This window comes from Dendronephthya gigantea, unplaced genomic scaffold (assembly GCF_004324835.1).
Source record: "Dendronephthya gigantea isolate DGI-Jeju-01 unplaced genomic scaffold, DenGig_1.0 000005F, whole genome shotgun sequence".
NCBI lineage: Eukaryota > Metazoa > Cnidaria > Anthozoa > Malacalcyonacea > Nephtheidae > Dendronephthya > Dendronephthya gigantea.
In genome coordinates, this window is record NW_021163015.1 from 2,335,532 (window position 1) to 2,359,248 (window position 23,717).

The 23,717-nt window shown below is 38.1% G+C and overlaps 6 protein-coding genes across 6 annotated transcripts; 3 read left to right on the forward strand and 3 right to left on the reverse strand.

Annotated features, from left to right (window-relative positions):
• Positions 1–206: 206 nt before the first annotated feature.
• LOC114516174 (protein PBDC1-like) lies at positions 207–1,928 on the reverse strand. Its single transcript, XM_028535575.1, has 8 exons — positions 1,839–1,928; positions 1,498–1,557; positions 1,096–1,136; positions 919–970; positions 763–810; positions 559–626; positions 414–457; positions 207–314 (listed from the first exon to the last, which is right to left on the reverse strand). Exons 1-8 carry the CDS (start codon positions 1,875–1,877, stop codon positions 229–231), a joined length of 438 nt encoding a protein of 145 aa, XP_028391376.1. The 5' UTR covers positions 1,878–1,928; the 3' UTR covers positions 207–228.
• Positions 1,929–2,054: 126 nt separating this feature from the next.
• Positions 2,055–6,721, forward strand: LOC114515968 (F-box/WD repeat-containing protein 11-like). The gene is made up of 12 exons (XM_028535290.1): positions 2,055–2,190; positions 2,341–2,566; positions 3,706–3,892; positions 3,991–4,081; positions 4,219–4,356; positions 4,450–4,568; positions 4,704–4,953; positions 5,168–5,286; positions 5,411–5,473; positions 5,575–5,622; positions 5,704–5,782; positions 5,983–6,721. Exons 1-12 carry the CDS (start codon positions 2,155–2,157, stop codon positions 6,151–6,153), a joined length of 1,527 nt encoding a protein of 508 aa, XP_028391091.1. The 5' UTR covers positions 2,055–2,154; the 3' UTR covers positions 6,154–6,721.
• A 42-nt stretch (positions 6,722–6,763) lies between these two features.
• Positions 6,764–8,057, reverse strand: LOC114515970. Its single transcript, XM_028535292.1, has one exon. The coding sequence runs from the start codon at positions 7,956–7,958 to the stop codon at positions 7,152–7,154; it is 807 nt and encodes a 268-aa protein (XP_028391093.1). The 5' UTR covers positions 7,959–8,057; the 3' UTR covers positions 6,764–7,151.
• Positions 8,058–8,114: 57 nt separating this feature from the next.
• On the forward strand, positions 8,115–13,212 carry LOC114515967 (condensin complex subunit 2-like). The gene is made up of 19 exons (XM_028535289.1): positions 8,115–8,487; positions 8,794–8,884; positions 8,976–9,074; positions 9,147–9,332; positions 9,433–9,507; positions 9,634–9,823; positions 10,053–10,141; positions 10,255–10,327; positions 10,477–10,565; positions 10,694–10,785; positions 10,888–11,045; positions 11,164–11,270; positions 11,424–11,546; positions 11,763–11,814; positions 11,886–11,950; positions 12,213–12,350; positions 12,506–12,616; positions 12,749–12,922; positions 13,078–13,212. Exons 1-19 carry the CDS (start codon positions 8,219–8,221, stop codon positions 13,135–13,137), a joined length of 2,241 nt encoding a protein of 746 aa, XP_028391090.1. The 5' UTR covers positions 8,115–8,218; the 3' UTR covers positions 13,138–13,212.
• A 1,648-nt stretch (positions 13,213–14,860) lies between these two features.
• LOC114515894 (L-seryl-tRNA(Sec) kinase-like) lies at positions 14,861–17,060 on the forward strand. Its single transcript, XM_028535213.1, is given in 7 exon segments — positions 14,861–14,868; positions 15,139–15,227; positions 15,388–15,473; positions 15,475–15,587; positions 15,710–15,788; positions 15,928–16,021; positions 16,104–17,060. Coding segments are annotated over 7 exon segments (828 nt in total). The 3' UTR covers positions 16,463–17,060.
• On the reverse strand, positions 17,043–22,758 carry LOC114515966 (lysyl oxidase homolog 2A-like). Its single transcript, XM_028535288.1, has 10 exons — positions 22,406–22,758; positions 21,116–21,371; positions 20,345–20,565; positions 20,014–20,158; positions 19,695–19,892; positions 19,450–19,599; positions 18,985–19,285; positions 18,491–18,802; positions 17,976–18,305; positions 17,043–17,668 (listed from the first exon to the last, which is right to left on the reverse strand). The coding sequence occupies exons 1-10, from the start codon at positions 22,648–22,650 to the stop codon at positions 17,490–17,492; spliced, it is 2,337 nt and encodes a 778-aa protein (XP_028391089.1). The 5' UTR covers positions 22,651–22,758; the 3' UTR covers positions 17,043–17,489.
• Positions 22,759–23,717: the final 959 nt, after the last annotated feature.

The following is a 23,717-nucleotide window of genomic DNA, read 5'->3' on the forward strand; positions in this document are numbered from 1 at the left end:
AGTTTTAAATTTTTAAGAATGAATATTTTACATAGTTTAATAAGAGAAAAAAACATAAAACTCTTTATTTCATGCCCATCCTCTTACTTCGCTTGAATTACTAATTTAACTCATTGGAAAAAATGGTTCTTGATTCAGGGTGAGTGTTGAAAATATAAGCATCAAACTTTTTACATACAATTTTAAGTTGTAACGTTAAAGTGTTGAACAAAGCAACTGGTATATATTTTAGCTTTTGTGTTTGCTTAACAACTGTTTGTTGAGTCCTTCACGATTTCTTGCAATTTCAATGGCCCAGAATTGGATCCTCGGTACTGAAAATTGGAAGAAACAACACAAATTTATTACTTTCTAATTTCGTATCAGGTGTTCTGCTTCCTATGCTGTAAACAACTGGATAAGGTTGTACAGACCCAATGTTGTGTTATCATCAGAAATTCCTTTTGAAGAATCAATTCTAAAGGTTAAATAATTAAAAAGGTTCAGTACCGTTAGAAATCGTTTTATTTCAGGAGTAGAAATTCAAAAACTATTACAATATTAACAAATTAAAGAAACCTTAGTAATGTCCCAAAGTTATAATCTTCCACCAAACCTTTGAAACATTCACAAAAGGGTCTCCATTTCTAAATAGAAAAAATTGAGTTGATAAAAATTGATTTTAACATAATTCAAAAAATGGCAATGAATGTGAAACATCAAATTCAATTCTATATTTCAATTTATAGTTACTTTATGTGCAAATTATTATTAACTACTCACATCTTTTGATTCCGCTGTCTTAAGATCATCAAGGTTTAAATTATCAATCTGCAATTAAGGACTTAATTAAAAAGGAGATGGACCAAACGACCAAGAAATTGTGTACATTTTCCACTGAAGCAGGCTGCTGCATGGTAGAACTAATTCAAATTTCACCTTGAGGTCTTTCATTTCTCTTTTAAATTTATCATAAATCTCATTGTCACAGCTATGAACGTAAGAATAAAAAAATCAGGTACAGTTCAATATTACCCACAGGAACTGATGAAAAGAACAACTATCAACCATATAAAAACATAAATGCATGCAGGAGTTAGCTAGAGAGTAACCTACCTTGTAAAATTGAGATCTGAGCAATTGATTGAAGATATGAGCTGAAATTCAAGGAAGAGAAGTCTAGGTTCATATATACTGTACAGGCTGATGGTAATTTACCTATTCATAATGGTAAGTATTAAATACTAGTTAGTAGCAGATCTAATTAAACCAGACAGTTTGAAGATAGTTTACACTTTACCATACTCAAGTGATGTTTTGAGATGGCCATTAGGGTTAGGGAATTGGATAACGGTTAGTTTAAGTTTAGTTTCTGTTTGTGTCATTTAAATGATGTCATTTAGATGATTGTGCATATAAGAGAATGGCACATCATGGTAAAATTTCTGAACATGTGAAGTAAAGTTTCTATCTACATGGGCAACTAAACATTTTGAGATATTCTATGTTAAAACTTACATTAAAATATATCTCAGCATGTTCATATGCTTTCATCGCCCATGCTACCTCAACCGTATGCTACAAAATGTGTAAAACAGCATGATTTGGGAGTTTAGTACTAAGTTGATAACCGCACAGGCATTCTTTGTTGAACTCAGGGCTAATTTTAGGTCAATTTTAACTGGTTTGTGTTAAGATCAGGGGAGGGCAGCAGACTAATATGTCTATGCAGTTCATATTAATGCTCCAGTTAAAATCTTGAGGTCAGATCAAATCAACACAAGTCTTTTGAAAGTTGAAAGAGGCAAAGACACTTTGAAAAAATATAATTAAAACAAGCTAAACATAGTATCACTCACATCGTTTACGTATTTGCTTGCGTCTGTAGTGAAACTCATCAGAGAAAGCTTTCTTTTGGGAGTAGAAAATTTGCGTGCTTTCGAAAACCTCGCGTGTTTGATTCTGCGCTAAATGATAATCAACCACGCGACTCCTCTGGTATATAGTACTGCGGGCTTGCACGGTTGGCATAGAAATGAGGCTATATTTCTGCTCATGCGCAAAATGCACGCAAACAACAAGATTTAGTTTTTATCGCTTCCCGAAGTGAAACTGGTTTTCGTTTTACTCAAAAAAACCCTTGAATTGCTCGCTTTTCAGCCTAATATCGAGGGTATGGACGGTTTGGAGAAAAACACCGAGGATGACTTGGTAAATATACGCTTTTATTTTACTTAAACGAGTCAAATTTTGAATGATATTCTTTCTTGTGTATGTGTCTACGGCGTTTTATTATCCATAAAATATACATCCCATACAAAAACAAAGCCCCGTTACAACTCATTTGTTCACGTTATATAGGCGATGCAAACAGATATTATAGCTATGGCGACGATAAAAAAGAAGGGGAAAACAAACTATCAACAAGAGAATGCTGGCTGCCTGAAAATGTTTGAGAAATGGACGGAATCGGAACAAGTTAAATTCGTCGAAAATCTTTTGTCGCGAATGTGCCATTACCAACACGGACACATTAACTCATTCCTAAAACCCATGTTACAGCGCGATTTTATCACATCTTTGCCAGGTTTGATGAATGATCTCGTGTGTATTACAAATGTAGAAAGTGTTAGCCTAGAACTATAGCAGATTTCGTCAAAAATGCCAAGTATTTCGGAAGGTTTTTTAAGAGCAATCTTGCTGTGTCCTGTATCAGCGTATGATAAAGTCGAAAATTCGCAACGTGTTATTCGGTGGTAGTCTATTTATTGAATACTTAAAATACGTGTCATATTTTATATAGTTTTTGAGATTTTCGTATGATATATTTTGTTGTCCTGGCTACTTGTCCAAAACAGATTTTTAATCTAAACAATTTGTTTATGTTTACCTGCAATTTTCAGTACAATTTGCGAATAAAAAAATACATTGTTTGTATTTAATGACCGGAAGTCTTGCTTGCCTTGGATATTTACGTGTCTCAGGGTGACTATTCAAATTTTGAGGGCTTCTTAATCATGCCAATATTATCCTGATCTTATACATTCCCCTCCTTTTTAAAAAATTAGGTTTTCTTGCCTTGCACATGCCTAAACCAGCTTAGTCCACTTTTTTAAAGAGGATATAATATCTTTATTAAGTGCTGAAAGGTGCAGGAAGGGTTAAAGATTGAAAATATCTAAGAATAGATGAATATGAGTATTAAATGATTGTCCTTACAAGAGGATAAAGACAATTAGGGAATGATTAATGAATATTTAATAACAGGAGTGTCCTAAAAAAGATATTGTTTATAAAGGCTTATTTACCTGCTCTGTTTTATGATGAATGCTCATAACTAATGCCTGCTGTCTACAATAGCTGAATTTGTACTGAGATGGATCATCTGTTATTATGAAAAGATTGCCTCATCTGATGATAAGGTCAAACAAGCATTTCAGATACTTTGTCATTGCAGATGGAGCGTCTACAGTCTGCACTAAATGGTCATTAAACAGACATAATTTTCTTTCTCTGTTTCACTAGGAGGATGATCTGTCTCTAGTACAAATTAACTGACTTGTTGACCAAGTATTATAATTTTAAACTGATTAGCTGTTCTAGAAATTGATGCAATATAGAGAAAGTTGTGCAGCAATGATCATGACAACTAATACATACTATAAATCCCAATCTTCCTGTTGCTGGCTTGAAAACAGATTTTAAGGTTTGGTTTTTAAATCTTAGGCAAAGGTTTGGATCATGTCGCTGAAAACATTTTGTCATACTTGGATGCAAAGTCCATGTGTGCGGCAGAGTTAGTCTGTAAGGAATGGTACAGAGTTATCAATGATGGTATGCTTTGGAGGAAGCTGATTGATAGAAAAGTTCGCACAGATTCTATGTGGAAAGGATTATCTGAAAGAAAGGGATGGTAAGTTTATATTTCTGATGATTGGAAAACATTGGCTTTGTTTTTATCTCCATCAAAATTTTCTATTTCACCAACATATTGTTTCCTTGAAATTATAGGGGTCAGTACTTGGCAAAGGGAAAATCAGAAGATCCACAGAACAATTCATTCTTTCGCAAACTTTATCCACAGATTATATCTGATCTTGAGGTAACTATTCTCTCATTTCAAGTTTAAAAGAAAAGGTACCATACCAGTTTCAGTAAAACCAAGGAATAGTGTGGTAGCATCTTCAAACTGTGATGCATCAAATGTGGTATAACTTGATTTTCCTGTTACCTGTCTAGACAATTGAGACAAATTGGAGAACTGGTCGTCATCAACTTCACCGTATAGTCTGTCGTAGTGAGAACAGCAAGGGTGTGTATTGCTTGCAATACGATGATGAGAAAATTGTCAGTGGGTTGAGGGACAACACAATCAAGGTTTGTCAGAAAAAAAGATCTTCATGAATCTGTCATCTTTGCTGGCTCGCTAGCATTTAATTATAACTTAGGATGAATTTTTTTGGTTCTTAGATTTGGGACAGGAGATCATTAGAAAGTTCACTTGTTTTGACTGGACACACTGGTTCTGTCCTGTGTTTGCAGTATGATGAAAATATCATTGTTACTGGATCAAGTGATTCCACTGTTAGGTGAGAATGGTAGAACTAGTTTTAGATGGTACTCTAGATGGTACTGTTAAATTACATTTGATGAGCGTACCCCTATCTACAAAATCTACAAATATATTAATTATTATATTGAATTCCCTCTGGTTAACCTAACAGGGTGTGGAACATTCACAATGCAGAGATGGTGAACAATCTTGTTCATCATTGCGAGGCTGTCCTCCATTTGCGCTTCCAAGATGGCATGATGGTAACCTGTTCAAAAGATCGTTCCATTGCAGTATGGGACATGCATTCTCCAACTGACATAATCCTGCGGCGAGTTCTGGTTGGTCACAGAGCTGCTGTTAATGTTGTTGATTTTGATGATAAATACATTGTATCTGCATCCGGAGATCGAACTATCAAGGTTGGTTTAACTCTTGATCTAATTCTAGTAGATGCTTCTGGTGGATGCTTTGTAGTTTGAAGGCTTGTAATGTTATATATATGGCAAATATAAGGAATAGCAATTCTCTTTTCCTCAAGAAAAAAACAGTGATAGATCTCAGAATTGCTGACTGATGTATCTCAGAATTGCTGACTGATGTACGTATGTTATTGGTTTGGTTGTATTTTTTCAGGTTTGGAGTACGTCAACTTGCGAATTTGTGCGCACTCTCAACGGCCATCGACGTGGCATCGCTTGTTTGCAATATCGCGACAGAATTGTGGTCAGCGGCTCATCGGATAACTCGATAAGGTACGAATGAATCCAGTGTTTTCTCTGTCCAACATTTCTGTATAAAGAACTTTCTCTGTGAGAATGATTGTGAACCCAGGCTCATTGTAAATACATCTCTATAAACATCATCATCCTTTCATAGAATTTGGGATATCGAGTGTGGAGCGTGTCTGAGAATTTTGGAAGGTCACGAGGAATTAGTTAGGTATGGAATTAAATAGTTCCAATGTAAATTTCTTCCATAGGAAACTGTCTAATCGCCGTTGGTGTTACGGAGCTCAACTCGTGAAAATATCTTTATTTTAGGTGTATTCGATTTGATAACAAGAGGATAGTTAGTGGGGCGTATGACGGGTAAGATTTGCATTCTTCTAATTGAAAAAGATGTATCTTTTTATTGTAGTTGCCATAGAGAAGTTCTTCTGTTTATTGCAGGAAAATCAAAGTATGGGATCTGAAGGCAGCACTCGATCCTAGGACCCCTCAGTCGGCGTTGTGCATACGGACACTCGTGGTAAGAGCAGCACGTTGTCTAAATAAGATTTTGGTTTGTTCTGTGGGTGAAGCTGTGTTGATTTGTTCTGTGGGTTCAAGCTTAAAAGTAAGCTTGTCCACGGTGGGTTCAGCTTACCTGCGGTTGGCTACAGTATTAGTTCATCAGAGTCACATGCACACAATCGTTATTCAAAGTTAACTGTGCGTGTGTATTTTCAGGAACATACCGGACGCGTTTTTCGCCTTCAATTTGACGATTTCCAGATCGTGAGCAGTTCTCATGACGATACGATCCTTGTGTGGGACTTTCTGAACGGTACGGACCAAAGTCAGCCCACGACGAGAACATTGCGTACCGCGCCAAATACGGTCTCATCACCAACTAGGTAGCACACTACTCTCCCTTGTGTGGGTGGCCGGGGGGAGCGCCCATTTTGTAGCAAACGATTTTCCATTGCCCCACGCAATTTTCACGTGCATTCGTTCCACCGTAATTTACAAACGTTTTGTTTAGAACAAAGTTAGCATGAAATGAACTTAAAAATATCATAATATACCTTCGTACGGGTTGGGTGAAAGGTACCTCAAAAATGAGCTTCTATAACTGAGGTACCTCAAAGACCAGCGAGTTTACCCCGCTGGAGAAAATATACTGCAATGTGTGAAAAAAGTTCCTTTTTGCAGTAAAAAGTCTAGTACTGTAAAACTGATTACTCTTCAATCTTACACGTAAGGAATTATTTATTAGAGAGGTCAACCTAATCTGATTTATTATGGTTCGTTTTGAGGTCTTCCTGCGGGGCACATGCAGCTAGTACACTTTGAAAATTCCACTATGACATAGTGGCGAATGCATATTATGCATATTTAGCATTTGTAAATAGAAAATTTAAGCCTGTTGATAAAATCAGTGAAAAAATAGATATTTTACAGTAGAAAATGTGAGACGTTTAAGGGTGTTTCTTTTAGTTGTTTTTCTTCATGAATTTCAAATGAATAAACCAATCGTAAGGAGTTTGATCCTATAATTACAAGTGCATTAGTTAGTGATTTTATTTATTCTTTTAAATTGCATAACTAAATGTGTGTATATTTATAGACAAAATACCTTTCATGTTCACGGCTTTCTGTCCTGATTTATTTTTTTGCAACTTATTGTTGGACCTTTATTTGTCATGACAAATTATCATGACGTCATATACCCGCGAGGAATGACGTCATATGCTCAGTCTGCGTTTTGTGCATTTTTAACCGTCAGGCTACAAATAAAACCATGCTAAAAAAGGGTGCTCTAATCCTTGTACAAATGTTTGGATTATCAGGCGATTTGCCATATTTGTTACAACCAATCATCACTCGTTAAAATACAAAGAACAATATAAATGTATTTAGTACACTTTCTCGCAATACTTGGTATTATCTTGCACCACTTTAAAGGATCGACATCGGATTTCGAGACCGTTTTTTAACAAACATGGAAGATGCTCTCTGGTCCTCAGCACAATGTGCCATAACCCATTCAACCGTTGAACGCATTTGATTTCGTTTAAATGCATTATTGAGGTCAGTGAGTTGACGATTTCGAGAATCCCGAACTTTGATAACCGACGCGAACCATGATTATATTCTGAATCAAAGAATAAACAAACACAATCCTCTCTTTCAACATGAAAGCTTATTTGTTTTGCAAGGTTTTGTGTACCCGAAGGCAGGGAATATTCCTTACTGTTTTCTGTGATGCAAGGTAGTTTTTCTTGATGTGGTATATGTGCTTCAGTTTCTACAGACGTTTTGCTTTGCGTATCTTCTTGCTCGCATTCTGTAATAAACAACTTCCTGAATTTCCAATCTTGCACGTTTTCATTTTCAATGCCATCCACGTTTTCTGTATCCGAGTCGTCGTTTTGTGAGTTCGTAGAACAGCGTCTTTGTTTCGTAGGTTTTATTTTCCTGTTTCTTTGCTTTCCCGTTTCCATGACGCTTTCGCTGTTAACACTGCGAAATTCGTTCGTCCAGCTCTCTGCGAACAGCAGACCGGTTTTGCTGTCGTATACCTCAAGCTCGCAGGCGATTTCTGGAAAGTCTTGCGGGAAGCAGCCGATGCAACCAAAACCTGTGCAGAGAATGCGTCCACTCTTAGTTTTGTGCGTAGCAACTCCGGTTATCCATCTATTTGCTGTTATGTATTCTGCCATTGCCTTGCCGAACAATGTCAGAGCATTAAATATATTGTATCTGCGATATTTAATGCTATGCTATTTAGCATAATTTGCATAGTCGGTGTTGGTCGGATATTATCGACGATAAATCGGAGACAGATAAACAGAAGTACAGAACAGAAGAAGGCGCGAAGCTCAAAAATTAAAATGTGAAGTTCGACACAACAGGTTTCTTGTTTAAAACAACCGATTTATTACCAAAATAAACGGATCAACTGGAAAATATTTAGCACAGAATGGCTTCTACATCGACGCTAACTCCAAAGTTGAGGCATGGTTCTAATTTGGCAGTATCATCACCTTCAACGCCAACTGATTTTCTTTCACCAGCGAGTCAAATAAGAAGAGTTCGACCAGTTGTTTTAGCTTCACAAGCTGGTACGTTAGCGGAAAACGACGATGCTACGGAAAAACAACAACGACAAAAGTCGAGGCTTACCTCTTTGCAAAGCCCTGCTTCGATGACTCCGAAATCGGCCAATAGATTGAATTCAGTTCCGGAAAGGTTTGTATGAAGTGATTGAAATCTCACTACAAAGTACAAAAGTGTATTCATTCTGTATCATTCAAAATGTCTTCACAATTGCCTTGGCCTAAGACCTTAAGGCCTAAGGCCTATTAAATACTTTTATGGGAACTGTAAAGTTATAGATTACATATATATATTTAGAGAATTGGTGATCAACTATTTTTTGATTGAATGATTTTGCATATGTACTACAATTACTACTTTTATTATTACTATTATTATTACTCTTTAAAAGTATAGTTGTTTCTTGCAAAATTAAAAGAGGGCCATTTACTTTTGCAGCTCAGGAATTCCAGTGAATGGGAGGGCAAAATTGACAAACATTCAACTGAAAGATTTGTATTCCAACTGTTTAAAACTGTCCACAGAAAATGTAAGTCCAAAGTTTTAGTGTATTCAAAAAAGTTGACTGAGCATGTTACTAAAATAAATGATTAGTTAGCATTCTTTAAAAATCTATTTAGAAAATTAATTCAAAGAATGCTTTTGGTCTGCAATTAATCGATTACATGCAAGAATTTCTGACCAATGTTGATAAAGATGAGGAGGTTACAAACTTTCAGGTATTAATACGATTCTTCATGAATTGTGATCACTATTTGTGGATGAAATTAGTGTCTTTTATTAATTTTTAGATTGCCAGTTGCACTTTAGATGCTGGTGCCAAGATTTATGCAGGAAGGGTTGATTCTATCCATGCTCAAGCATACAAGATGTTGGGGGGTTTAGGACGAGCTGAAAATTCTAATGAAGATGGCAATGAAGGTGGTGAGAGTGGTGATCCTCAGGATCAAAATGTGCAAATTACCAAGAAGAAAAAAGTAATCAGCATTTAGCAATACTTTATGTATCTAGTATGACTGTATGAGTATTTTATGATTTACTACTTAATTTTACAAATTTCTTTATGTTTTTTTGTAGTCACGCAAGTCTGCAAAGGTTATTGAATCAAATTTGAACAATCTAAACACTAACCAATTCGACATGCATTTTGAGGTAGGGGTCATAAGGCTATAATCACCCTGGGTTATGCTGCCTGTGTCATGAGAAGATCTACCTTGGACAACTACAAATTATGAAAATAATTTAACAGCAACACAATTATTTCCTTGTACGATTTAGGTTGATCCATTGTTCCAGAAATTATCAGCAACATTTGACGAGGGTTGTACGAGCGGTTTACTATTAAACCACCTCATCCGAAGAGATGATTACTGCGAGACACTTTTCGACTCCAAGACTGTACCTCCAACCACCATCTCTGATTTCAATCCTGGAAATTCTCAGACGGTTGATCTGCACGATATGAAAGGTAAAATTACCCTAGTGCATGGGGTCACCAGCATTGATAAGTGGGGAAGGATTCATATACTAACATTCATTGACCCTAAAAACTATCAATTTGAAAAATAATGAACAATGTGTGTAGAAGAGACGAATATAAGAATATGTCCCTCCCCACACTCACATTTACAAAACAGACAATGCTACAGGACAGGCCATAGACATAGTGATAGCTTATATATGCTTCCTTCGTGTAGATTTGAACATAAGGCTAACATCCCCAACCATCCAGATTTGTCCCCAGTATGCGGAATTTTCCTTCACAAACTGGGACGTCAATGCTGAGGTTTGTGAAGATAATTTTCATAATCTCAAGTTTGCCTTGATAATTGTACAATAATCGATTTAAAAGATTTTATGAAGACTTAATTATTCGCGTTTTCATTCCTCGTGATTTAGACTGCCAAAGAAAATGAAATATCCTCCAACGAAACTGATGAAAATGCATTTGATATGAATGCACCGGGTCCAGGTATAACGTGGGATATAATACGTCCTGCATTGATGCTTGTTGAAGTAATGGTGTCTATTATAGTATTAATATATATTATATCTCACTATATATATCACGCAGTTGGGTATAACATTATATGCTCATAACTAGAGCAATTTGCTTTTTAGCGCCTTTCGATTCTGATAATAATCCGAATGGTGACGTATTTGACGACGATGGTGACTGCGGTGGTTTCGATGACAATGGAATTGACGAGGTAAGAATCGGTTTTTTGTTCCCATAATCTTCTCACGTCTCGTCCCAACGTCCAGTCATCTATCTGCGAAATAATTTGAAATCATCGCTGAGAACCTTTGTTCTAATATCTTGCCATTTACCTGACAGGGTCTCGGAGTGGGAAACCCAGATATTTCTAGCAATGTTTTTGGTTTTGCCAACGGTCAAGAAGCACGCTTACTCTTACCTGGGGAATCAAGGTAAAGAGAGAACTTGTACTTGGCTAAACTTATACTTAAACTTCCCATCCAAATGACCTTGTTAAAATATGCTCATCGTCGCTATATTCCATCGTTTTTAAGGCCAAACCAGACAGTTTTGCCTGGTGAAACAGATCTTGGAACGTTCATGTTATCACTTCAGTCATCGGAAAACGCCAATGAATATTCGTACAGTAATTTGGCAATGTGGGCTGGTCCTGCACAGTGGAGGAGTCGAGCTCAGATGGACGCTCTTAAAGGTATGGTTTTATTTGATTATAACGAGACTTGCTTTAAGGTAAATCCTCGAATTGCAGAGGGAAAGGACAATAAATGCAAGCGTTTCGAGGTCTGAAAATCTTGGGGGTCGTTCTCTAGGTTTGAACAAAGGAAATTCAAAACGAAAAACGACAACGCGAAAGAAAGTTTTCAGGATTGAATTCGATGCAACTCACGATTTCAAGAAACTGTTTTCCAAAGGAAGAGTATGTGAATTATAATGTTCAATAAATGTTTACTGCTGCAAATCTATTGCCGTATACGGTTCTGCTTATGTGCGTGGTTAGTTATGAATCTCTTATCATCGCAAATCCACCCCGACCGAAGGCTTAACGCATATGACGATTCTTTCAATCTAGGCAGGGACAGTGTTGTCCAAGACGTCGATGGATAAACGTGCTTCATTGCAAAAAACTTTGCCGGAAGATCTTCATTACGAGTTCAACAACCTTATGAAATTGTTCCTCAAGACTAAACTAATGGTACGAAGAAGAATGACAGTTTAGAATGATTGAATCTGTTGTCAATAGTTGTAATAGTCCGGACAAAGCATGTTGTTTCGGACAAAGCATGTTCCTGATTGGCCAACCGTTGTAACATCGGCCAATCAAAAGCACGCTTTGCCTGCATGCAAGCGACGTCATAATGCAGATATACCTTTATAAAGATCATTACCATGATACCATCTTTTAATACAGATTCGTCGACAGTATGGTCCGCAGACCACCGCTCTCCCAGACGATGGAAATGGTAGGTTGGACGTTGCATGGGGTATGGAAATTTTCAGTGCATAAATCTTTTACAGTGATGTTTCTATTTAGCCAGCAATTGGTACAATTATGAAAACGAAAATGATTGTGCAAACTTCTGCCCTGCTGGAACACAGGTATAAGGAATAATAAATTATCCATTGAAAATGCTTAGAGGCAGCTTACTCGTGTGATTTTTGCCGCTATTTCTAGTACGACTTTCTTTAGACGGATGCAAACGAGTGAACAGTTTTGAATTCCCCATGTTTAAGTGTCTTTATTTTAACATCCGTAACTTAGCCACTCGATCACATCCATCGAAAGCAGATAATCGTATCCAAAATCGTCAAATGTACAATGGCAAGTGAAACTAGATTAAGCTTGCGAGTTTTGATTTAGGATGACGACGATGATGTATTCGGGTCCGAAGAGGTTGGAGGTTTCAATGAATTATCGCAGGAAATGAGTCAGACGATCGGTTCGTTTAACAATGAGACCGTGTTTCAGGGTGACAATCTCGTTGCTCAACCAAACAAGGTAAGAAAAAAGCCTTGTTTCCATAGCAGTGATGAATTTAGGTTTTACAAGAGGGTGGTGGGTGAGTGACATATCTATCATGGTTTAGCAACATGCCCTTACAGCTTATGAATCAGCAGCAAGCAAATCCTTTTGTTATTTTTCACATGTAAAAGGTGCAGAAGATCGACATTGCATATTCAAAAACAGCTAAGAAAATTGATGTAAAGAAAGTGAAGAGAGCAATGTGGGACATTATTTCATCCACTTCTTCCAATGCAGACAAGGTATGATTTAATATGCAAGATGTATTGACACCTTCATTCTGGTGTCGTGTTTCATACTTATTAGTTGAAACTGGTTGGCTTGCTCTAGCTTCGAGGTGCAGAATGAGTGTGTAATGCTTTGCTTTCCCTTAGGAAAATATGCCAGAGAATACTGTTGCTGAGGATTTGGCAAAAAAGAGCGTAACAAAGCCATGTAACTTTACTGACTTGTTCCACACAATGCCCAATAAAATATCCAAGCAAATGGCAAAGAATCTGTCCATTCCTATCGCTTTTGTGTGTTTACTTCATTTGGCAAATGAAAAGGTATGTAGGAAATTAGCCCTACCAGAGCTAAAATTGAAGTGGAGGAGAGGAGGAGAGAGAGGCCCGGGGAAAAGTGGGAGGAGTGAAGGGAGTGCCTCTATCTCCACTTTGAAAGTGTCTGGTTCTTGCAATTCATTTCACAATTGATTTTTTAGAATTTAAAACTTGAAGGCCATGCATCAATGGATGACTTTGTTATCACTCAAGGTGTCTAACAGCAACTGAATTTGGTGGAATTGTAACAATTTTGTTCATTCTTTCCTTGTTTAATTTACTAAATGTAATACCTATATAGCATACATTATATAGTATATTACAAAAATCAGTATTTTTTAAAAAGTTCACAATTTAAATGCACTAGATTCTATTGAATGCCAACATACATGTAATTCAAAAGTATAACAAGTTCACCCATGTTGCCATTTCTTAATATGACAAATTTGAACCAGGTCATACTTCAATGCAATCTAAAATTTGGGGAAACTATGTCAATTGATGGTTTGTGAATGTGATTATGGTGGTGATTGGTTATTTGTGTGTCTAGGGTGGTTCATTTTTTGCTTACCTTCATTTTTATTACCATTGACTTTTTATTATTTGATATGTTTCATTCTTCAAAGTAGGTCCTATGATTGGATTTAGTTGGCACATGTATCCAATAAGCCAGCTACACTCTGGCTAAGGAAGATAATACCACGAAAGATTTGTGATGTAATGGCCTACGGTACCCATTTTCAATCATAATAATTTTTAAAACAATAATTTTTTAAAACAAAAGATTTTCACTCAAAAATCTAAAATATCCGGGTTTCAACAAAGGATACAATAGCCAACAACAGATAGCGGTTAATACGATCATTGTACGAACAGTACTGAAAAAAAAATCCAAAATATATATCTTGTAGTATACTCTACAGTGACAGTGGTGAAGGAATCTGACAGATTGACACTACTACAAAATGTTATAGAGGGGAACTCGTGGAATTCTAAAGCATAAGAAAGGAATTGGATAAACCTTTTATTTGGACCTCTGATAAACCATGGTATTACTCCTCCTACACCAAGCCAAAATAACGAAACGACAACGATTGGAATAGCAGCTTCTGCCTTCGCTTTCACCATTTTGTTTTTCTTTTGAGGTCATTGTAAAAAACATCACTCATGTGTAGAAGATGAACTTCGGATAAGGTCGGTATTTTTTCGGACGAATATTATTGTGCTGTAATGAGAAATCTTTCACTTTTTTTAAACACAAGTTGATAATTTAGTCCAAAAAGCATATTTTTTTCCTAATTCCAAATCTCCCTTGCTTTTAGAAACGTATTTATTAGTTTCCCAAAACGGCCATCAAGCTAGCAACTTGTAATGGATAGGATTTTAAAATTCTTTTTCGAAAATCGAACTTCCACTCAGATATGGCGGGGAGTTCAACAGTTTATTAAAGTCTTAAAGTTTGACCCACAAATAAAACTTTCTCGAGAGGATGAGTGAATTGATAGTTAACCTTGCGGGGTATTCTATAGTCGTGTCAATAATCCCAGTGGTTCTCATTTTTTTTCAAGAAGAAATATAAGAGAAATGAAAACGAAAATGCAAATTTATAATTAACGTTTGGTAAAGTGGAAACAATCTAAGATGGCGGATGGCTGCTTAATAATTTTCTGTGGTATTCCAGCGTCTGGAAAGTCGACTTTGGCGAAAGAACTGATTCAAAAAGACTGGAAAATACAGGGGAAATGCGTACATTTTATATACATAAACTATGACGATTTTATTGCCGAAAACCTGCCTATAGGTGACACAACACTTAACATAAATTGGAAGGCCAAGCGTAGGGAAATAATAAAAGGCATTGAAGAGCTGTTGCTGGCAAAGACTAGCGTAGAAATTTAGATGAAAAACCATTCATGTTAAAGCATTCATTAGTAGCTGGTGTCCATGTGGGGGTAATCTCATAACTAGGTATGAATGGTTTCAGTTAATCCTGTACGACAGACAGACAAATTGACAGACAGTAATATAATTTACATTTTCATATGCTTTTAACATTTATAAAAACTTCTACTCACATTATGTTGGGCTGAATTGCAATTTATAGTTGAATTGTTTTTGTATGTTTGAGTGTACCCTAGAGTACCTATTTTTATGTCATTTTTCCAAAACAAACCAGAAACACCTGCCAGTGCTTTCTATATCCTAAGGTTTTGATTTTGTAGGTCCAACCATATTTTACATGTGTTGGTGATAGATGACAATATGTATTACAGAAGTATGCGTTATGAGTATTACCAATTGGCGAGAAAGGGTAAGTACCAGAGCCACCTTAACTAAACAAAAAACCTGGCATAGGGGCAAGGGTATACGCTGTTCAGAAAGATACCAAGAAACCCACCATGACTAATAGTTAGGTGATTGTGTGGTTGGTTACTCGTTCACCTTCAACTAATCTGATCATTTTCTTTTAGCATCTCTAAGTTTTGCACAAGTTTACCTGCATTGTCCAGTTGAGATGGCAATAGCTCGGAATGCACAAAGATCAGCTTCAGTTGAATGAGAATACCATAACCAAGATGTACCATCGCATGGAGAACCCGGATCCTGAGAAATTCTCTTGGGAGACATTTAGCATCACAGTTGATCATAGCATGAACTCTGACGAGAAATGGTAAGCATATGGGTGCATGTAGCAAGCACTACCTTGTTACAGAATACTACCATCCTTTTTTATGTATCAACTTGTTTCATTCGTGAAATTATGGTAAGGTTTGTGAATATGTGGTTTTACAGGAAAACTATCCTTGGGTTGCTTGAAAATGCCATCGTAGCTCCAGCACCTCCTTTGAAAGTCTCAGATGACAATCAGAAGGTAGGTCCAGTCTTTTATGATTTTTTTTCTGGTATCTTTGTCTTGGGTTACTTATTAACTGCCTGCCTAATGTTTCACTTAATGATTTAATATACTTAATTTAATCGAATAACTTATAATGATGTCTATTTATACGTAGGCTAAAGACCGTGCAATCTCAGAAAAAAGTATTATACATCAACTGGATCAGGTTCTGCGAAAACACATCTCTCACAAGTTGGAAGAAATTAAAGGTATTCTTCATTTTATGCTTGACCTCATTAACCCTAAAATACATATATGCACCTATCTGATTTCTCTTCCAAAACATTTCAGTTAAAAACCATTCAAAGGACATGTTGACGCGCGAGGCAGCGACCTTGAATCAGCGTCGAAAGTCTATTATGGAACTGGTTAAGAAAGACACGAGGATAGTTACGAATCAGGTCAATATCTTGCGTGATCTGGATGTTGATTCTGAAAAGGATGATAGCTCAAGTGAATCAACATCTAACAAAACAAGTGAGTTTGAAAAAACTACGGACAAAAGTTGCAGTGCTATCACGGTGACTGGTGGTCGTGGACACTCAGATGAGCGCATTTTGGACGAATCTTTCCTGTTGGATAATTTTTGGGATGTCATTTCTCGGGAAGAATTTGGTGATATCGCGAGGAAAATATTTGAACAGACTTGAGTTTCCCTTGCGAAGCATATTGATGATTTTTGAGATTGCAGGGATGGAGGCATTCTATATACGGTGAGTTTTGTGAAATGAAAATGTTAATTCTATTTACCACAACTGGCACAAGGAATGTCACTGTGTTGGTCATACTAGGATTAAGAGTTGACAAGTTATTCCCGTGAAATCTATTTTACTGCAAGTCTGCATCGATCATCGCTGTCCGTGTGATTCCTTTCCGCGCTTGAGAGATCTTGATCACTTAGTGTTGTTTTGCAAAAGTTTTACTGAATCATGTTTGTGTTAGGTTACCAGCAGTCTCATCAAATCCGGCATTGTTTTAGATTGTGGCGTTTACGTAGAAAATTCATTGTTAAGAAACTCTTTAATGGCTGCTGGGTAACCTGGTAAAGTGTTGGGTAACGTGTCTATAATCGTCGGAATCTGGCGTAAACGCCTTCTGGGCAATGTGACCAACTATTTCATACTCAACCTTCAGTGTATTTTTGACTTCCTAAACGCATCGCTGAAAATGACAACGACAGTTGCCGGTCTTTTTGATCGTGATTGGTATCCTAGCAACACGATTTGCTACTTTACGCCCCCCCCCCCCCTTCGGGGTGCTGTTTGGTTCCCTTTCTTTGCTATCCTCACCTTGCACAAGTTTGCGTCAGGAAAAGTTGAACCACTTGTCTTCAAGATCTTCCTCTGCTGGATGTAGACGAACTTCGCCCTAAACCCTATTCTAGGTCTCTCGGTCTTGTTCAACAGCGAGATACATACGTGCAATATTTTTAATTTTCAGTAAATTCTTGTAGTATATTTATATACTTGATTGAACACGTTACGTTGAAGAGAACTCATGTTACAAAGTTCCTAATCGTATTTGATTTCAAAACGTATTTGGGACATTGTACAAAGATCTGTTTTGCTAATATATCCGTCAACTGAAGTTAAAATGCAAGACTTCTCGCTATTATGTGGATATTTAACGCGGTATAAACCTCGTTGTGAGGTGTAGTGTATTAAACTTACAATAGACTTAACAATAACCAAATAGTTTATCTTTGTCGAAGTTTTCGCTAGTCGCACACCAAAATCGTCCTGTCTTGTCATCCAGCACGCACGTGTCACGTGATTTTCCGTCGTAAATGAACGGAAATCGACAGCAAGCGAAGTTGCCATTGCCGTGATTTGAACGAACGCCGCTCTCGCATGATTCTGTAAGGCAAATAATAATTGACAATGCTCCATTGTTTGAGCATACGACAGAGGGAAAATGTGATCTTGAAAAAGGCCTGAAAGCTTGTTTTCACTTGAGAAAATTATCTTCAGGATCAGAAACGATAGAGGAGTTTCCTTTGTATAATAAAGCGATTAGTTGCGGCCGAATATGAACAATCGCAAGCAACAATATTTCCGATCTTTCAATTTCCTGAAGATCATCATATTTCTAGTGAAAACATTACACAAGCATTTACCAGGCCTTTGAAGGTGTCAACATTCTGTAATGGATGACCATACTTACCCACAACGCATTCTCCTACTTGTATTCGGCTTCTGCGATCAATTACGTCGCAGAGGACGGCGTTATTAGAATAATCTGACTCGGGTACTTTTAACCCCGGATTGGCAACAAGACGCAGTTTGTAGGATCGTCCTCTCACCGTCAGATCTGTGACATCAATCCACTGACAATCCAACGTGTAGTCGTAGTTATCATGGCAATTGATCGATATCCCCTGATCACCCCCGTTGCGGCAGAAGTAGAATTGGTCTACTCCTTCGTCGCATTTTGTGTCTTCCAAGCAATAGCTTGCCTTGTGGCCCTCGGCGATTTTCTGATGTGTGTGCGGATCTAGAAAGTAAGTGATTGTATCGAGGTCATTGTATTAATTGGGGGACGCTGGAATTGAAGGAGGTAGGGGGGCGCCCTTTACTAGAAGCAAGAGGGTAAAGGATGTTCTTCCCCTCGCGTCATTGCTGCGTCCCTTTGAAAGAGAATCGGGATTTGCAATATGGCGATTCAATCAAATTCCCCACCTATCAAGTCGTAGAAAGCGAATTCTTCGTCCGAGTGGTAGTGTCGATGACACGTATGATATTCCCAGGCGTTCTTGGGCAGGTAAGGTCGATAATCCGCCGTTCCGACGTTGTGAACTTTCGCGGAGAACCTCATGAGTCGTCTGGCGTGTCCGAACCATGCTCGTCTCAGCGACACGTCGTTAAACATGGCGTCCGCGCTCGACGATAGGCAGTTCTCCTCGTGAGCGCATCGCAAGGCTACGATCGGAAAACGACGGACGCTCATCGTCTTGGCGAGCTCTTTTATATCCCACACCAAGTCAGCAGCGGCTGGTGAAAGAAATAAGTTGAAGATATATTCATGATTTTCGCCGTTGCCTTGTGAAACAGGGTCGTGTCAGTTTCTTGTACCCCTCCCCCCCCCCCCCAATAGTAAAAGCCAATAAACACTTTTCGTCAAAGCATAAGATATACGTAAGAACTGACTTCATATGGAGGAAAGAAATATTTACTTTTTGTGCACTTCACACCAGCTATACGCTTTGTTTTCCTGCACGTGATGTTCTCGTGTCGCAAGCATTCGTCCAACGAGTTTTCATGACCAAGACACGTGATCCCACTGAGAAGTATCTTGCCAGTTCTACCGAAGTGACGGGTGCTGTAGTTCGCACCAGCGTAACCAAGACCCAGCTGTTTACATACAACCATCGAGTTCCTCATCGTCCATTGTTCACCACAGATAACACCCCACCTCCCGTCGATCTTAACGTCCACTCTGCCCATGGAGCGGTGGAAAGAACCGCGTAAACGAATCTTTGAAAGAAAATTCCTGTTTTTCATATGTCCTGGTTTATTAAGAGGGTACCTCTCTTGTAAATCTTTGCACAATGAGTGCAGAAGAAGAGCATATAATGATGAACAAGAAGACGTATTTTGTTAAAACGTAGTCGTTTCTTGATATTACTTTCATTACAAACCTGCATTCGTTTTCGTTTCTGCTCTGGTACGTTGCATCGTACGCCTGCGTCCGAGTAATGTCGGCAAGGATATTTCTTCTTCCTTTCTGTCCAATAACAGCTCTGTAAATACGTTTCTTTTCCATTGCATTCGATCGACTCGTACATTTTCTGTGAAGAGAATTAGTTCTGCATGAATGCGCGCAGACGGTTAAAAATTTCGCTGTGCGCACAATTCCAGCTAGTGGAAAACAGGCCCAACTCACCACATCTTCCATTTCGTGAGGATACACGGTTCCCAAGGCGTAGTTTTTAGCTGTTCCGTATCCTAGCGACCGACAGATGACGTTAGCTGTGTAGATATTCATATCTTTATCACAGAGAGTGCTCCAAGTTATCCTTCTGCGCACCTCAATACGACCTTCCCATTCATATATACCACCACGGAGTCGCGCATGTGCAAACTGTCGTAAATCAAAATACAGAAAGTTCTTCGCTTATACAAGGAGACTCCACCATTTCTACGGTATGTCTCCCAAAAGCTTTACCCCCCTTCTTTGGAAGAAAACCGCAAGATTTACTTACCGGTGGAGCCCTCGTTTCGCACTTCAACCATACTGCTTGACCACTCGAGCAGTTCTGTTTCATCAATCCACTACTCTTGCAAGAAAGCAGCGTTGCCTCGTTCCCATCACATTCCACGTTACCAAGATGAAAATCCAGGTCTTGTCTGAACGAAGAAAAATGGCTTTGTACATTTCAAACTATAATTAAATGCAAATCTCCGGACGTTCTCCCAAGATGAATTGCAGGACACAGGGGGTATTTGCAAACCTTAAGGCCCTGACAAATTGGATAAACTTCGATGCTGCAAATGATTTAGTAAAATTTAGATCTCGGTTCCTTTAGTACTTACGAGTATTTCCTTCGTATCTGATCAATACTTGTCTGAATACTGGTCTCGACAGCATGAGTGAATCCTAGTTCACCACAAGCAACACGCATTTCTTTCAAACCCCATTCATCGCTGCACACCACGCCAGTGTTTCCCTTTTCATACTTTACAACAAGCAAGCCTTCCGTGATTATTCCCTCTGTGGTGTTTTCCGGCCACAAATTGAGCTTAAACTTCTCTATCTACAAAGATAGAGATAAACTTAGCGAGGTGATGCGGTGAGTTTCCTGCCTTTCACCAATTCCTTCAATACAACACACTAAAATGCTGTGGTACTCGCGAAAAGCTTTCACGAACTCATTCAAGCTGATCCAATGTTGGAAAGAATGTAATGTGATTCAGTTGTAAGTCTAAAACCCTGACTAAACTATGAGTTAGAGCAATTATTTAATCGTGAGCAAATGCACCCCTTATTGCATACTTGTCGTGAACCAATCAAATGCGATAACTCTATCAGATTAACCAATCACGAGCGCAACAGATCAGCGAGAGAAGGAGACAGGAACCAATCAAATGTGATAACCCTATCAGATCAACCAATCACGAGCGGAATAGGTCAAACAAAAAATAGGGATAGTTGCAGTGGAAGTAAAACCTATAGCTCGCCAATATTTTGGCTTTAACCGCGAGAAAAAACAATGAAGCGTTACGCAGTGTAAACATTTTCAGATCAAGTTTCTAAGAATCCCAAGAATTACGCTGATAATCATGCGCTGTCCGCTGTCCACCTACATTGATGTGTCGCGTCGTGTTGTACAGAGGAGGCGTCTTTATCAAGATCTCTTTACCGGGATCACACATCACTCCTGCCAGACGCATTCGGTTGCAGCGAACTTGACCCCAACGGCTGTGTCCACAAGAGCCAAGATTAAACTCGTTTCCAGAGCACTGCACTCTGTCCAACCAAATACGAGTCCTTGCTTGAGTGGTTCTCGATCGTGACCGGGACTTCTTCACGTTGTAATAATTTACACGGCCATAGAACTTCCTACACGTGACAAAATCAATGATTCACGTTGTCAAAACCAGAAAGAAAAGGATGCACGATCATTCGTCCCAAGGGGAGAGGAGAGGGGGGGGGAAGTCTGTCCCATTTGACGGTCAAAAATATTACAAAACTACAAAAAGTGAAGAACGGACATTTCTCATCTTCCTTAAGTGGACGCGACATTTTTAGATGTTTGGCAGAATTTTACACAAATCTTATTCCTAAAATACTATCCTCAACACTCGTAATTATGTGCGAAATTGCGATGGGTATAATAGTTTGAATTCACTTTGACCCACTGACTAATATCTGTCAATAGTGAATACCTAAGCAATTGAACTGGAATTTGAGTGCTGGGAAATAGGGTACTTTTAATTTATATAGTATTGTCTTGTGGGAGCAATTGGCGCGCAAAATGACCGAAAATGATACCATCCTTTACTCTCTTACTGCACAAGCGTGTTCACAAGCATCGGAGCACTGCAAGGAATGGCCCTCACACCTCCTGGTATCCCGTGGTTTTGACCTGTTACATCATGTTGCATGTATTACAGCATCTCTCTAAGTATTTACGCGCGCACTCGGTTTACTTTATACAATACATCAATTATTCCATAGAACGTTAAAACAACAAAGTCGAATCATTGATTATTTCTTGTTCTACACTACACAATCACATCGTTCATATTGACTTTATATAACGCAGTCAAGACCTTGGCTCATTGAATACTTGAATAAACATGCGATCATCCACGTCCTCTTAACTCTTGTATATACATCGATTTGTTTTGACGGGTACATAATGTAATATACTGTTATACATAAAATGCGATGTGAAAATGAACATACTCGATCCTTGTATGCTTCTCAAACAGAGAAATACGAATGGTTTGAAGTGTGAGCGCTTGCGCGAAAATCTAATATCGTGTTTAATTGTAAAATCGTAAACCTAACTGGAATGTCTCGCAGTAAGGTTCACATTAGCTTAGCTTTTATTGCTTAGAAATTTATACTAACAATAAAATTAAACTTGCCCTTTCGTAGCCAACACAACGCCTTTATAACCGAGTTGGCGACAAACGACTGCGGCGTTCTTCTTTGACCAACCATTGTCACAAACGTAGCCCCAACTACGAGTGCGCTCATAATAAACCATAACTCTACCAGCGTACGGCTGAGGGCCAGCTTCCAGACGCACTTGTATTCGCTGGCGGCGGCCTTGCGCGCAATATACGCAAAATAAAACGACCAGAAAGGAAAGAATGCTGCGCGCTACCATCGTGAACCTGCGTCGAAGGCTAGATGTGCTCTGATCCAACTGCTTCGAACGAAGTGGCGTCTGTGGCGATTATAGTCCGTGTTTTCATCACCTCGCTTATTATATAAGAATAATACAATTGCTCATTGTCTAGCCTCCTCCGCAGGCATCTCTTATGCATTTATATTAGGCATTTATATTTGGCCTGGGTTAGCTGTGTCGGGGAAGGCGAGGAAAAAAGTGGGAGAGATGCCTGCCATAAATCGACACAAGAATTTGCACTGCGCATACCAGCTCGCGCATGCTAATTTTAGAAAAAAACGACAAAATCATACTGTGTATAGGCGGGAGTGGAAAGGAGTGAAAGCATATTGCTACAAATTTGCGTAAAATTTTGTGGTTTATTAAAGAACGAATAAAAGTGTTCTGAAATTGTAACATGATAATCCGTGAAGTATGTAGTCTGTAGAATATAATTTGATTCTTTTGATATCGATTTTATCCATATAAAAATATTATTTCGCATGTCAAGTTTTGTCAACATCACAACATGGCTGTGCATAATAGGCGAAATCAAGCAAATGTTATCGGGAAAATGTCGAATTTGCCTGTGTTTGAACCATTAAACACGCAGGGTTTTAACGCACACTGTGAAGACGAAGGAATATAAGTTTTAATTCAAGCGAATAGTTCTCGGGAAGCTGCAATAAATGTGGGATTGATGTTCGTCGAATCACTCGAATGTATTGCTAGATCATAGATGTATGCCTTCTTCTCCTGTGTCAATACATTGCATGCAACACCCAAATCTTGTTTGTGTATACTCTAAATTATGGGGATAAAGTTTAGGTGCTATGTCTTCATTGTCTTGATTTAATGACAAAGACATACTGTCAAAAATATTTGCATAATAAAGTCCTACCAGGTTCAGGGTTAGATATTTGTAATTAGTCAAACATTGACAACATGCTTTCATTAGGTCTATCATCTATAACAATACATTCAATATGGAAATCACATGGGAAAGATTATAGGTACTTTATATAGTGCATAAACATAGTTACATAAACCAAAGATTATATTAATTT